General features: G+C 37.4%; 2 protein-coding genes and 2 pseudogenes across 2 annotated transcripts; all 4 read right to left on the reverse strand.

The window, feature by feature from the left end:
- Positions 1-628: 628 nt before the first annotated feature.
- Positions 629-1321, reverse strand: LOC145133602 (putative methyltransferase At1g29790; annotated as a pseudogene).
- Positions 1322-1756: 435 nt separating this feature from the next.
- Positions 1757-2821, reverse strand: HSP21 (heat shock protein 21). Its single transcript, XM_079067391.1, has 2 exons — positions 2407-2821; positions 1757-2313 (listed from the first exon to the last, which is right to left on the reverse strand). The coding sequence occupies exons 1-2, from the start codon at positions 2660-2662 to the stop codon at positions 1874-1876; spliced, it is 696 nt and encodes a 231-aa protein (XP_078923517.1). The 5' UTR covers positions 2663-2821; the 3' UTR covers positions 1757-1873.
- Positions 2822-4560: 1739 nt separating this feature from the next.
- On the reverse strand, positions 4561-6198 carry LOC145132299 (protein CANDIDATE G-PROTEIN COUPLED RECEPTOR 7 pseudogene; annotated as a pseudogene).
- A 4415-nt stretch (positions 6199-10613) lies between these two features.
- On the reverse strand, positions 10614-11111 carry LOC145130054 (uncharacterized). The gene has a single exon (XM_079064903.1). The coding sequence runs from the start codon at positions 11109-11111 to the stop codon at positions 10614-10616; it is 498 nt and encodes a 165-aa protein (XP_078921029.1).
- Between the last annotated feature and the right edge of the window lie 1771 nt (positions 11112-12882).

The raw sequence follows: 12882 nt of genomic DNA on the forward strand, positions 1-12882 counted from the left end.
TTAACAACGTATACTCCATGAGTCGGACGGTTTCAGCCATATGCCTCTCCAAAGTTGAATTCAATTGGGTCATTTGTGTTATCATTTCTTTCAATCTGGCTGACCGCTCGCATCCGACTGAAGAATTTGAAGAAGTCGCTTTCCCTTTTCCTGTTGCTCGAGCTTTTGTTTTGTCCCTTCCCATTTTAGGAGGAGTCGGGCGTATTTCTTCAATGTCGTCGTCATCATCGTTAAGATTAATGCCTACGTGACCATCCGATGAGACTTGTTGCGAGCTCGAATATGAAGATGTCCGACTTCTTTTTGACGGATTTGTAATTTCTTCATGTGTTGCAAGTTCTCTCCACCTAACGCTTCTTCACATGAATAAGCTTAAAAGACTTTTGCATATCATCTTGGAACGTAGCGTGTGCTTTTTTCAACAAATTCGTTTCACTTTCTCCGCTAGCCCATTACTTCTCAAGGTTTGTGTAAATTTCATTCCATTGTGTGACGACTTTGTTCATAAGATTCCATTTGGAGTTACAGGATATGAATGAAATTTTATTTTGTTTTAAAAGATCACCCAACTTTTTTTTGTTAAAAAAGTCGCTTAACCCACTATAACAGTTTTAATCTCATCGTAGCATCATTTCGGTTTCTTATACCCAAATCTTTCAATCAATCGGATTAAATTCTTCTCTTTTCATCATTAGAACGAAAAAATTTACTCAACCAAACAACCCACCACCCCTAATGATTTGATCAATGTCAAACATCAAGAATTCAAGCTTTTGAGATCGTTCACCAATGTCTAAACCATTTCCGACATGAATCAAGTAAAAAACATTTTCATAAAATAGGAATATGTGATCTAAACTTATATACAAAAGAAAAACCCCTCTTGCAACTATGAATTCGTTGAAAGGGGCATCGATGTTGAGAGTTGCAGTGACAACTGTGATGTTTTTCTCTGCCATTCTAGTGGCAAAAGTACCAGATCCATCGCTGATATCAAATCTGATTCTAATTACACCGCTTCATAATGCTAAAACATCGTCAATCAAGAAATCGATTTTACCTCTTGATTTTACAAATCTTTGTTCTCGTTTCCATTGGCAAGATTAAAACATTCAACACAATTGTGATTTAGTATCTTCTTATTTAAACATATGAGATTCTTGCAACCTAAACCACTCCGACTGTAAATCTTTTCGCTAATATTTCTCCAAAGTGAAAGCGGAAAAGGGTGAAGACCAACCTTGGGGATTGTTTTCACGAAGCATCTTCTTCGTGACAAAGGCTCGCATCCTTTCAAAATAAGCTTCTGTGAAAGACTCTAATCATCAAGGCAAGCTCATAGATAGTTTCGCTTTCTCTTTTCCCCTTCGTCTTCTTCGATTTGTTCTTGTTTTTCAATGTACATAGTCATATACATACAAATCAGTAATCAATCATCAAGTTTTTTGGTTCGATTGATCTGAAAATGAAAATAACTAGTTGAGCTGATAAGAAGGGTAGATATGGTGAGGATATTTTAATGGAGACACAGTTGATGAGCAAACAATGGTCAAGACATATATTTTTTCCTTAATGCACAAAAAAAGGAAAAAAAAATTAGATGACCTTTTAAAACATACTCGATGGGCTAGTATGACATTTGACTTAAAATCAACTTATAAAATTTGATGAGATTTACAGCGGAATAAATTAAATTAAACGAGAGCAATTAGCTAGAAATTAAAGAAAGATTAAAGACAGGTAAAATAATGTAAAATGTCACCAACTATAGCCTATAGCCTCTTATTTATAGCCAAAAACTAGAAAAAGTAAGGTTCCATATATACATACACACACTGTGAATTGAACTGCATGATATACTGATATACTACATTCACTGGATTTCCACATCAATCACCTTTCGCTCAACTGTCTTCTTCGGAATGGAGATCAAGAGAACACCATTTTTCAAATCAGCTTTGATCTTCTCTTTCTCACAGTTATCCGGCAGATCAATGCGAGTTTGATAGGAGCTGTAATTCTGTCTAGTCCAGGAACTCTTGTCGCCTCCTTCATTCTGATCATCCTGCTTATGTTCTCCCTTGATAACAAGCATGTCATCCTCAACATACACCTTCAGATCTTCCTTGGAGAGTCCCGGAACGTCAAATCTCATCTTGATTTCATTCTCAGCATCCTGTATGTCCCATGGAGAACGAATGTTCCAAGCCGTACCAGTCCTCGTTGGGAACGCCATCGAGTCTTCAAATATCCTGTCCATCGTGTCCAGCATTTGCCGCATTGTTCTCATCGGAGATAATGGATCCAACAACCCTGCAACACCATAATAAGATCGTTTTTTAATTTACGTTTGGAAAAAACAGAAATGTTTAGATTTGGATGATTGCGTTTTGACTATTGACTTACCAAAAGGGGATATGGTGGTGGATGAGGGGCGGCGTTCTACGGAACCATTAGCAGAAGCTTTGCCTTGGTTGCTACTGACTTGAACATCGACGGAGGTATCTTTTTCTGCCTGAGCTCTGACGACGGGGAGTCTGCTGCGGGTTCGTGAAGGCGGAAAGAAGGCACAGCAAGGAGGTCTGACCGATTTGGTTGAAGGCTTGGAGATGTTGTTTGAGAGTAGAGGGGAAGAAGAGATCCCGCTTGTTGTGCAAGCCATTAGTTATTGGTAATATTGATGAATGATGATGATTCTTTATCCGTGGTTTGATAATCGAAGCATGAGGTTGAAGGTGTTTATATATACACACGCAGAAGGTTATGGCGAATTCGTGAATGACCTGGAGGATAGGAAATTCCCGGGCGTTCTAGAAATTGGTGTCTTGTGTCGCCTTTAAATTGATTTATGACAAAATTACAAGGTCTCTTTATTTTATTAGATTCTTACTTTTTGTCTATTTATGCATTGTTGGATTGTAGGATCGTTATTGCATTTGCAAGATCGGGATCGGGATTCTAAAATCCTACAAAATAAAATATAATTTTAATTTTTAATCATGAAAAGTATTTCAAACATTTAATTTTTTGTTTAAAAGTTATAAAAACTTAAAAATATCAGTCATAAGTCACTAACAAAAAATGATAAATGGTAAATTGGTAAAAGATAAAAGACATAAAATGGTAAAAAATAAAAATCATTTGCAAAAAAATAAAAAAATTAAGGGAAGGTAGGATCGGATCTCGATCCTAAGATCTTACGAGTCTACCTGCGATCCTATCTCAAATACGATCCGTTTACGATCCGGATCGTCTTTCATACCTAGTATCTTACGATCATGATCGCGATTTTGACAATCATGCATTTATGTAATTATGACTTAATCTAATTATTCTTTATATTTTTTCTATTACCTTTTTAACCCTCTGCAATTGGTAAATTTTTCAATAATTCATTATATTGCACACAATCTTTTTTTTATTACAATATTATAGAAAATAACGACCAGAAAATCTGATTTGAAATAATCCAAGAAAATGTAATATCGATTCAAGCCAAAATCCAAAGAGTAAAATCACATAATATCCTGCTTTTTGTTTGATGATCTTTGAGAAAAATCTTGCAGAAAATGTAATAGCTAAAAAGTGTTTGATTGTCAAACCGAATTCATGCATATATACAAAGATGGTAGTTAAATTCGGTTATTCGACGGGAAAGTATCATAGCTTGTCTATGTTTGATAACGGAAAGTCGCACCTATTGTTACCAACAAAAGCTTGACATTTTGGCGGGAAAATAACAAACAAATATATCCATTGCATATAGATATTATTTCGAGATAGGGTGCTGACCCACCTTGACCGCGCCCGTTGCCCATTGGAACCCATCATAGTCGTTGCCCTGAACCTGTGTTCCCGAGATCATGTTAACTTGTCTATGTGTGCACTCTGCACCTCCAAGCTCGTATCATAGCTAAAATGAAACTCAACTTTTCTTGAGTTAATCCCGGTTATACTAGGTGCCTTGATGAAACTAAAATAACCAATATCTCTCCGTTATCCAAAAATCACAAAATTTGAAAACTTCTTGAGAAGTTGTAAAATTCGACGGATGTTTTCCACTTTTAGCTAGTTTATCCATGGTACTCTCTTTTTCTCCCTACTCAAATTTGCTTATCACATTCCATCTTGAGTTTGACGAGGGTGTAAGTGTTTGTGTAAGGATTAGGATTTTCTTTCGTGCCATCTCCATCACTTCTTTGTGCTTTTCACATTCCATCTTGAGTTTCAGGAGGGTGTAAAGTGTTTATGTAGGATTAGGATTTTCTTTTGTGCTATCTCCATCACTTTTTGTGTGTTTATCTTTATCTCTTAGAGCCTATATATTAAACTTGTAATCTAAACCTTTAATGCAACTTGAGAATATACATTACGAATGCGACAACAGTTTTGAAACCACGATCTACGCTAGCTACTAGTACTTACTTCAAGACCAAGGTTTCTTTAATAATACACTGTGTAATTAAGCAATATATTCAAACCTCATTTCACCAATCAAGTAGCAAAACTGTCATCATTCACAAAAGCAAGAGATTTGCCCCACCATCGCTAGTTATAAGATAAACTCAAACCAAATTCTTTATGAAACTTTTGTTGCACATAATCACTATATATTGACGATTCTTACAAGTAATTGCTACAAGAACAGCATCTCAAATTTCCTACTTTTATAGTTTTAGACCTGTTGACTACCATCTTCAAGCCTTTACAAGTTACAACCAACCTCATAACTCAAACTCATCTTCAAGCTTCAAAGCCTCAACAGCAGCTTCTTCCTCTTCATCATCAATGGCAAAGTAAGGATTGTGCGTCTTGGGTCTAAAGTTGTATCCAGTAAACACATAGAAAGCAAGTGTAGCCAATTCAGCTAAGAAAACACTTGTCCAAGCATACTGATACGAAGTAATCATCTCCAAAAAATAAACCGCCACCCTTGTGAAGTAAACGTAGCATATGACAACAACATAGTACTGCCTAAACAATGTTAATTTCATCAAATTCACAGCCGCCTTTCCATCAGTCATAGCAGCCTCTCGCAGATTCTTGATCGACCAAATAATCGGGAATAAAACAGCACAACAACAGATTATGTCTACTAACAAGAAGATTTGTCTCCATGTAGATAAATCCTGTCCGAATGGACCCGTTTCATCAATCACCACTTGAGCCAAATTGGAGACGACTTGCAAGGGGATGACGATCATCAACACATTCTTTTCTTTGTCTTGTAGGTAAGGTTTCAAGAAAGACCAACCAGTGCCGATGAGAACAATCAGAGTGAAGAGTGTGATACCCTTTAAGAAACTAAAGATGTAGAACAGAACATCCCAACCATGAGGTGTGCCTGATCTTTTAATGTAGGATTTATCCTCGGTTTCGCATAAGAGATTTAGGGCTTTTAAAAGCAACACGGCTAACATAAAGTAATGGATTCGATAAGCTGATGACTTCCTGTGGTGCAGCGTGTAGATCCATATACCGGAAAGAGACGCATAAATCAAGAAAAACAAGAAATAGATTGAAGGGAGATTTGATTTACCGGCGGATAAGTAATCGCGGCGGTTGTTTTGGGGGCTTAGATTGTACATGACGGAGAGGACGTTGACGGAAACTTTGATGCCGCCGGCGCAATTGGCAAAAACGAGTGTGAATTGATTGGTATCGGTGACGTTGAAAACGGCATCGTAGGAAGGCGTTGTGGTGGTGGGTTTGAGGTGGTTGAAGGTAAAGACGGGTTTGACGGCGGGGGAATCGAGAGGGCAACGGATTTTCTCCGATTGGAGTTGTTCGACGACATGGATCCATGAGTCACGAGTACACAAGAAGAATCCAATTCTGGAAAGATCGGGTTCTGGAGGAGTGAATGAAATTTGAGACAAGTTGAGGTGGAGACGACCGAAGTGAGTGAATCCGAATTCGTCTATCGGAATGTTGATGTTTGAATCGGATCGAATCTCGGTGAACCGGATTTCGGCGGAGGTGAGAACGAAGAGAAGAAAGACGGCGGCGATGACGACGAGGGAAGACACAGACACCCGGAGAGAACCCATTTCTTGTTATCGAAGGCAACGTGAATGGGTGCTGACGACTTGACGTTGGAATATATGAGAGGCTCAGGCGGTCGACGGAATGAGCACGGCCATTGACTTCTGAAGTCAAAGATTGTAGAATGGACGGCATGGACACGGCGATGACAAGAAATAACATCACAACAAACATCGGAAACGACGACGTTGCAACCCCATGGATTTATGTCTTTAACTTCTTTGAACCTTTTGTTAATTTCCGGTTAACCCAATAAAGAAGTATCCAATCCAAACAAACCAGTATTAAAAATTAATCTTAGGCTAAATTATATTCTTCATTACTGTGGTTTTTATTTTGTTACAATCTATGTAATCACTTGGTATGGCTTGGCAGACCATGTGGTGAAGTCTCATACCAACCAAGTTCTTCAAATCTTATTTTTCTTGTTGGGCTACCACAACACATGTGTGCTTGATCTCAACATCAATTCTTTCTTAAGGTTTTGAGCCCATTAAACATTCCAGGAATTGACTACAAGTCAATATGGCTACATCGATTTGGGAAAAAAAATAGGGCATCATACCAACCAAGTTTCTCAAATCTTATCTTTCTTGTTGGGCTACCACACATGTGATGTGTGCTTGTTCTCAACACCAATTGTTTCTTAAGGTTTTGAGCCCATTAAACATTCCAGGATTTGACTACAAGTCAATATGGCTACATCGATTTGGGAAAAAAAAATAGGGCATTTGAGACATTGCTCTACAATACAATACATAGTTTTAGAGTTTTATAAATTTACCTTAAAATTTTGTTAGTTAGACTTTGGCCATAAATAATCTAAAATTTTAGCCATGAAGTTTTTTATTTTAAACTTCTACGAAACTTTCTTATTTTGGCATATTTGATCCCTAAACTTCCGTACGTTCGCACTTTCTACCACTTACTTTGTCGAATGCCATTTTCTATCACCTACTTTGTAAAATATCACTTTTACCCACTTAATTTTGAACACCGATATTTTCATCTCTTACCTTTCGTATCTTTGCAGTTTGTAGGTTTCACATGTTTGGTCTCCACGTACAAAACAAATTACAAAAACGGTCCTTGTAATTTACATAATAGGTCCTTGTGCATAATTTTATTTATAGGAATTGTGTATATGTTAAAAAATTATATAAATGCCCCTTCCAAATAACAAATTTTAAAAAGTGAGCGTTTATCCCTACATAGAAAATGAATTACGAAAATGGTCCCTGTGATTTATTAAGTGTATGTATGTATGTGTAAAATAAGTTGACGAAACAAACCAATGTATTGATTTATTAAGTTATGTGAAAGATGGAATGGAAAAAAAATGTTGAATGCCCAAAAAATGAAGAAAAAAAATGAAAAAAAGAAGAAGGTATTTGGTTCGAAATAATCCCAAAGGCAACGGCTGAAAAGTAATCCCAAAAGCATTACCCACAGGCTTTCCATGAATTTGTGAATCTTTGGAAAATCAATGAGTAATACAACTCAGGTTACCCACAAACCAAAATCATTTTTCATTTTTCGAACCTTTTTTGCTACCTATTTCATATCAATCAGTTTACTTTTTTATATCATCAACTTATTATCCATGAAAATGAAGTGTCATAGTTTATTGACTTTTCTAAATTAATAAAATTTTAGTTTTCAAAATTCATAATGGAAATATAAAGTTTCTAGATTATATAATTTTTATAAATGTTCAACTCTTATGGATTACCTTATTAATTTTTAGAATCCATAATAGTTTAATTCAAAGCTAAAATTTAATTTTTTATTCTAATAAAATTTCAAAATTTTAGCCCAACAAAATTATAATAAATTAGTTAAATTTAAATAGATTGACAATGTTTGCTAAAAGGGATTATTAAATAAATTTAAGTTAATGATAGATAATAAACATAATTTAATCAATTGATTTACCATTATCTAAACTACAAAAGAAATGTGAAACATCCGAAGGTATACAATTTTAATGTAATTTTGGAGTTTTTGGGTGGCCACGACGTGACGAGTTGGGTGTCACGACGTGGCATGGGCCGTTATTTAGTTGTCACGACGTACCCTTGAGCAAACCATAACCTCCTTGAAGCTTTTGAAGCTCATTTTGCATATTGTGATGTTCTTGTAGGAAAAAGAAAAGAGTTTGGTGCATAGATCCAATAAAGAACTCATCTCCAACCTTGTGTGCATCTTATGGACTCATTGTAAGTCCTCAAGCTTTCACCTTTTTGTGGTCCTCTTCTTAGATATATGTTTAGTGTCATGATTTGACTCATAAGTGGAGTTTGGATGGTTGGAAGAGATAAAGTTTGCAACTTTATGGCTCTCCATAGTCCCTTAGACATCATATCTTCTAGATCTAGGATTTGTTGTAGTTTTGGTAATCATGTTTGAACTTTAGGTCCATTTTCTCATAATTTGACCTAGATTGGGGAAGGACATGCATGGGGCATGCATGTCCATAAAGTTGGGATTATTATGAGCCCTTTAAGCCCCTAGAAACCTTCTGGAAGGTATGGGCTAAGGACTTAACTGATTAAGAGCTTAAGCAAATAAGTTGTTTCAGCTCGTTCCCACGACGTGGCGAGTTGGGTATCACGACGTGGCGAAATTGGAAACCGTGATTGTTTTGTCAAAAAGTTCCCACGACGTGCCCAAGGGATAGCCACGACGTGGAGGTCAACTGTCGTCGACTTTGACAGATGACTTTTGACCAGGGTTGACTTTTAGTAGATGCTAGTTTTAGAAGGTAGACTAAGGGTTTGCCTTGTGTAATTCGATAGGTGGTGTGTAGTACCCACTTATTGGTTGTGTGAGATGATTTATGTTGATTACGTTGAGATATGAATCTTCTCACTGTACTATGTAGGATGCTAGTTGCCTTTGTCACTCTTGCATTGTGTGTTGGGTGGGGCCCGTTTGTATGTTGGGTGGGGCCTGATGTTATTTATGGTATGTGGTATTTTGGGGAACTCACTAAGTTTTGTGCTTACGATTTTTGGTTTAAATGTTTCAGGTACTTTTGGTTCCAAAGGGAAGGGCACGACGTGATCGCACAACATCCCCTTGATTGTATTTTGCACTGTTATTTGACTTACTCTAATGTTGAGGATATTTTTACTATGTTTGGTTATAGAATAATTGGTTGTATCATTTTGGGTGTTTTGAAAATAATTTTTTTACCAGTATTTTTGGGATGTTACAAAATGATTAAAACAAATAATAGTGGAATTATTAAAATGCTATGTTTAAGGTTTGTTATGTAAAGGTTTGGAATTAGTTATTTTGTTAAATTAAATACTGATGTTTGATGAATAGTTATTAATTTACCATGTCATTGAATATAAACTGGATGTACGAAAAGAGATCATCGATGACCTTTTGTTTTATTTGAAATGCCACGGTCATCTCATGTTTTTCCCTATTTTAGATTATGTCATCAAAGTCAATGTTGGTGTTTAGAGAGAAGTCGAGTGTGAGCTAACATCTAAAGTTCATTACAACAAGGGCATACGTAAGTTATCTTTCTCCATTTTAGATCGTCAGTTTGGTTTATTTTTTCCTCAGCCTTCATTATAATACCAATCTTATTGTTTTGGTAAAATATAGGAGCGTATCAGAAGGCAATGCATGATAAGTATGGAGAGGAGCCCACTCAACATCCGTTTGGTGATGTTGGATTATAGGAGCAATGTTTGAGCGGGAGAAAGAAGGGCCAAGGTTTGGAGGTAGGAAACTCGTATCCTTGTTTTGCGGTCTGACATCTTCCACAGATTACGTGTTATCACAACAATATATATATATATATATATATATATATATATATATATATATATATATATATATATATATATATATCCGCGCTAAGCGTCGGGCGGCAAAGAGTTTCTTTCGGAAGATAGTTTTAATGTGATGATTAGTTTCCTTTAGACGTGATTCATTGAGGCCATTTGGTAGACTATTTTGTGTCGAATAGTTCATTTCAACGGATAGTTTCTTGCTAGGTGCATAGTCATACAATACGATAGAAGTTGAGTCTACATTTGGAATTTCATCTAATAGTTCATACTTGATTTTACAATATATAAATAACAACAATCTGCAATCATGTAGTTTTGTACATTTATAACATGTCCAATATATAAACTACACCAATCTGCAATCATGTTGCTTCATCTGCTAGCTCTGCGTTAAACATCAAATGAGCATCTAAGATATATATTTGAAGAAATTGTAAAATAATAAGTTGTTGATTGTACCTTGTTAATCACATAAAACTTCTTTGTACACAACGTTTGATGTGTAGATTCCATCATTATCAAACGTTTTTTTCCGGCTTTACTAATACCTTGGTATTGAAACTAAGCTGAATTGGAAACTGCTTTCTCTTTAGTTTGAATGGGAACATCTCATCGTCTGATAGACATAGAAGAATTCTTGGTAAAAACACTCGTTTTCCAGCATGTTGGCCAACAACTATCTCTGCATCAATGACATTTTGTTGGAAAGCTCGACATATCAATCTAGTGCCATTACATAACCCATTTGAAGGATCAATATTTCGCAAAAGAATTATTGGGCACCCAGTTTTCATCAACACTTTCATTTTTAGTTGACAATATCGCCCTCGAAATGATAAATTTTGAATCGGCGCCGTTGGATTGCAAAGAAGGAAATATTGCATCAATCAGAGCGTCCACTGAATTAGGTTTATCAGTGTATGTAATTGACATGTTATCAGGTATACGAATAAAGGACTCGTCCAATGTTTCCTCCTTTCCATCACCGACTTGTAATAAAGAATCAGAAAACCATGGGTCATTTACCGCTCTCATGTTGATATTTAATCGAAGCCTTTTAACTGAAGCCCATAGAGGCGACATTTGTAAGCTAGAGTCCACAATTTGTGCTCGAGTGCCACGTATCACGACCGACAACACTTGTCTAAAGTCACCTCCCATAACCATTATCTTTCCACCGAAAGGGATCTTCTCATCTGTGATGTCTTGCATTGTCCGATCAACTGCTTCTACCACCTGCCTCTTAGCCATTGCTGCTTCATCCCATATGATTACCCTCGCGAAGTAGCTGAGCCTTCCCGCTTTGTTTAGTGATCTTGCACATCGAGTTATTATCAAGTGTAACATCCCAAATTTCGAGTCCAAAAATTTCATTTGTAATTAAGTAATTTATAAAATTGTTTACTGAAAACATTGTCATTATCGTATCAATCCATAAACCATCATGAACATGTCTCAAAATCAAAACATCGAACAGTAATATAAATCAAAGTACAATCCCATAAAACTCATTGCGGAAACCATGTGTATGTGTGATGCGCTGCTACACCGCCGACTCCTTCCCCTTGGATGAAGAGGTACCTGAAACCAAAACTGAAACTGTAAGCACAAAGCTTAGTGAGTTCCCCATCATACCACATACTATACAATCATACATGCTGTCGGGCAATTCTGGGGTGCCCGACCTACCCATGTCATGCCCATCTGGGGTGCTGACTACCCGTGTCAAGCCATTCTAGGGTGCTGACTATCCGTGTCAGGCCATTTTGGGGTGCCTGCCTGCCCTCCGGTCTATCTCACCCGGTCACGGGGACTATTTCACCCCCTACTTACTATCACATAATAAACTATCATAAACATGTTGTCAGACATATCTGGGGTGTCCGACCTACCCTTCGGTCCTAACGACCGATCGGGGGACTATTCCCCTCGTACTACCACTATCACATAGAACATAGCATACTGGCACATAGAACATATCAAGTAATAGCAAACCAGACAATTATCACAAAGACAATCATCTCAACTGTAACCAACTACTAGTGGGTCGGCCTTGGTGCCTTAGACCCACTTCTACTGGAAGGTAACTCACCTTAATGTCGCGTAGTGTCTGAACTGTCCCCGGCGTGAAAATCGACTTTCCTCGATTCCTCAATCCCTACACGACAACTCTACTAAGTTACCAATTCGCACTCACAACCCTCATAAGGGTCAACCCAAATCCTGGTCAAAGTCAACCTCCAGTTAACTTGACTCGCCGAGTTGGTCTACCAACTCATCGAGTCCCTATTCCTCCAAAATGATCCAACTCACGACTCTACTCGTCGAGTCTAGCAATAACTCGACGGGTCCTTCTTCAACCATAATATCAGGACCATCTTCAACCGACTCGCCGAGTTCCCCTTGAACTCGTCGAGTTGTATGAACAACTTATCGAGTCCATCTTCATGGGTTGGGAGATTGCCTTAGACTCGCCGAGTTTGTTCATACACTTGTCGACTCCCATGATTTCCAGGTCTATAATCACGTCCATCTTTGTTGAGTCCTCTTCTAGACTCAACCAGACTCCTCAAGACATCAAAGGTCGGGGAACCATTTTCCGACTCGCCGAGTCCCAATAACAACTCGCCGAGCCCACTAAGTCCATGTCCATAAACTCGATTTCTATTGAGCTCATCTCATCCAAAGGGTAGATCTGATCTCTTAGGGTCGATATAACACGTAAAGTCATGAACTTTACGTCCATGCATGGGTCTTTAAGCTCAAAATGACCAAAAATGAGACCTACAAGATGCATGGGGCTCTCATGGTCATAGAGTTGGCACCTTTATGCCATGAGACCCTTCCAAAGTCCAAGATATGAAGCCATAACTTCACATTACACCCCACAACCCGAAAATGGTTTAGAAATGCCCTAAATATACCAAAACCCAAGCCCTAAAGATGATTAAACACATGGAAGGTCAAGATTGAAGCTTTTTACCTTAAATGAGTTGGAGATGAAACACAATCTCTGGATCTT

This window comes from Lactuca virosa, chromosome 8 (genome assembly GCF_052849685.1).
Source record: "Lactuca virosa cultivar CGN04683 chromosome 8, Lactuca_virosa_CGN04683_v6, whole genome shotgun sequence".
Classification (NCBI taxonomy): domain Eukaryota; kingdom Viridiplantae; phylum Streptophyta; class Magnoliopsida; order Asterales; family Asteraceae; genus Lactuca; species Lactuca virosa.

Excerpts from the sequence above, each read along its gene's own strand:
- HSP21 (XM_079067391.1), bottom strand. The coding sequence starts at position 2,662 with ATGGCTTGCACAACAAGCGGGATCTCTTCTTCCCCTCTACTCTCAAAC. Across the intron at positions 2,314-2,406 it reads CACCACCATATCCCCTTTTG|GGTTGTTGGATCCATTATCT; the intron begins GTAAGTCAATAG and ends ATGGTGTTGCAG.
- LOC145130054 (XM_079064903.1), bottom strand. The coding sequence starts at position 11,111 with ATGGCTAAGAGGCAGGTGGTAGAAGCAGTTGATCGGACAATGCAAGAC.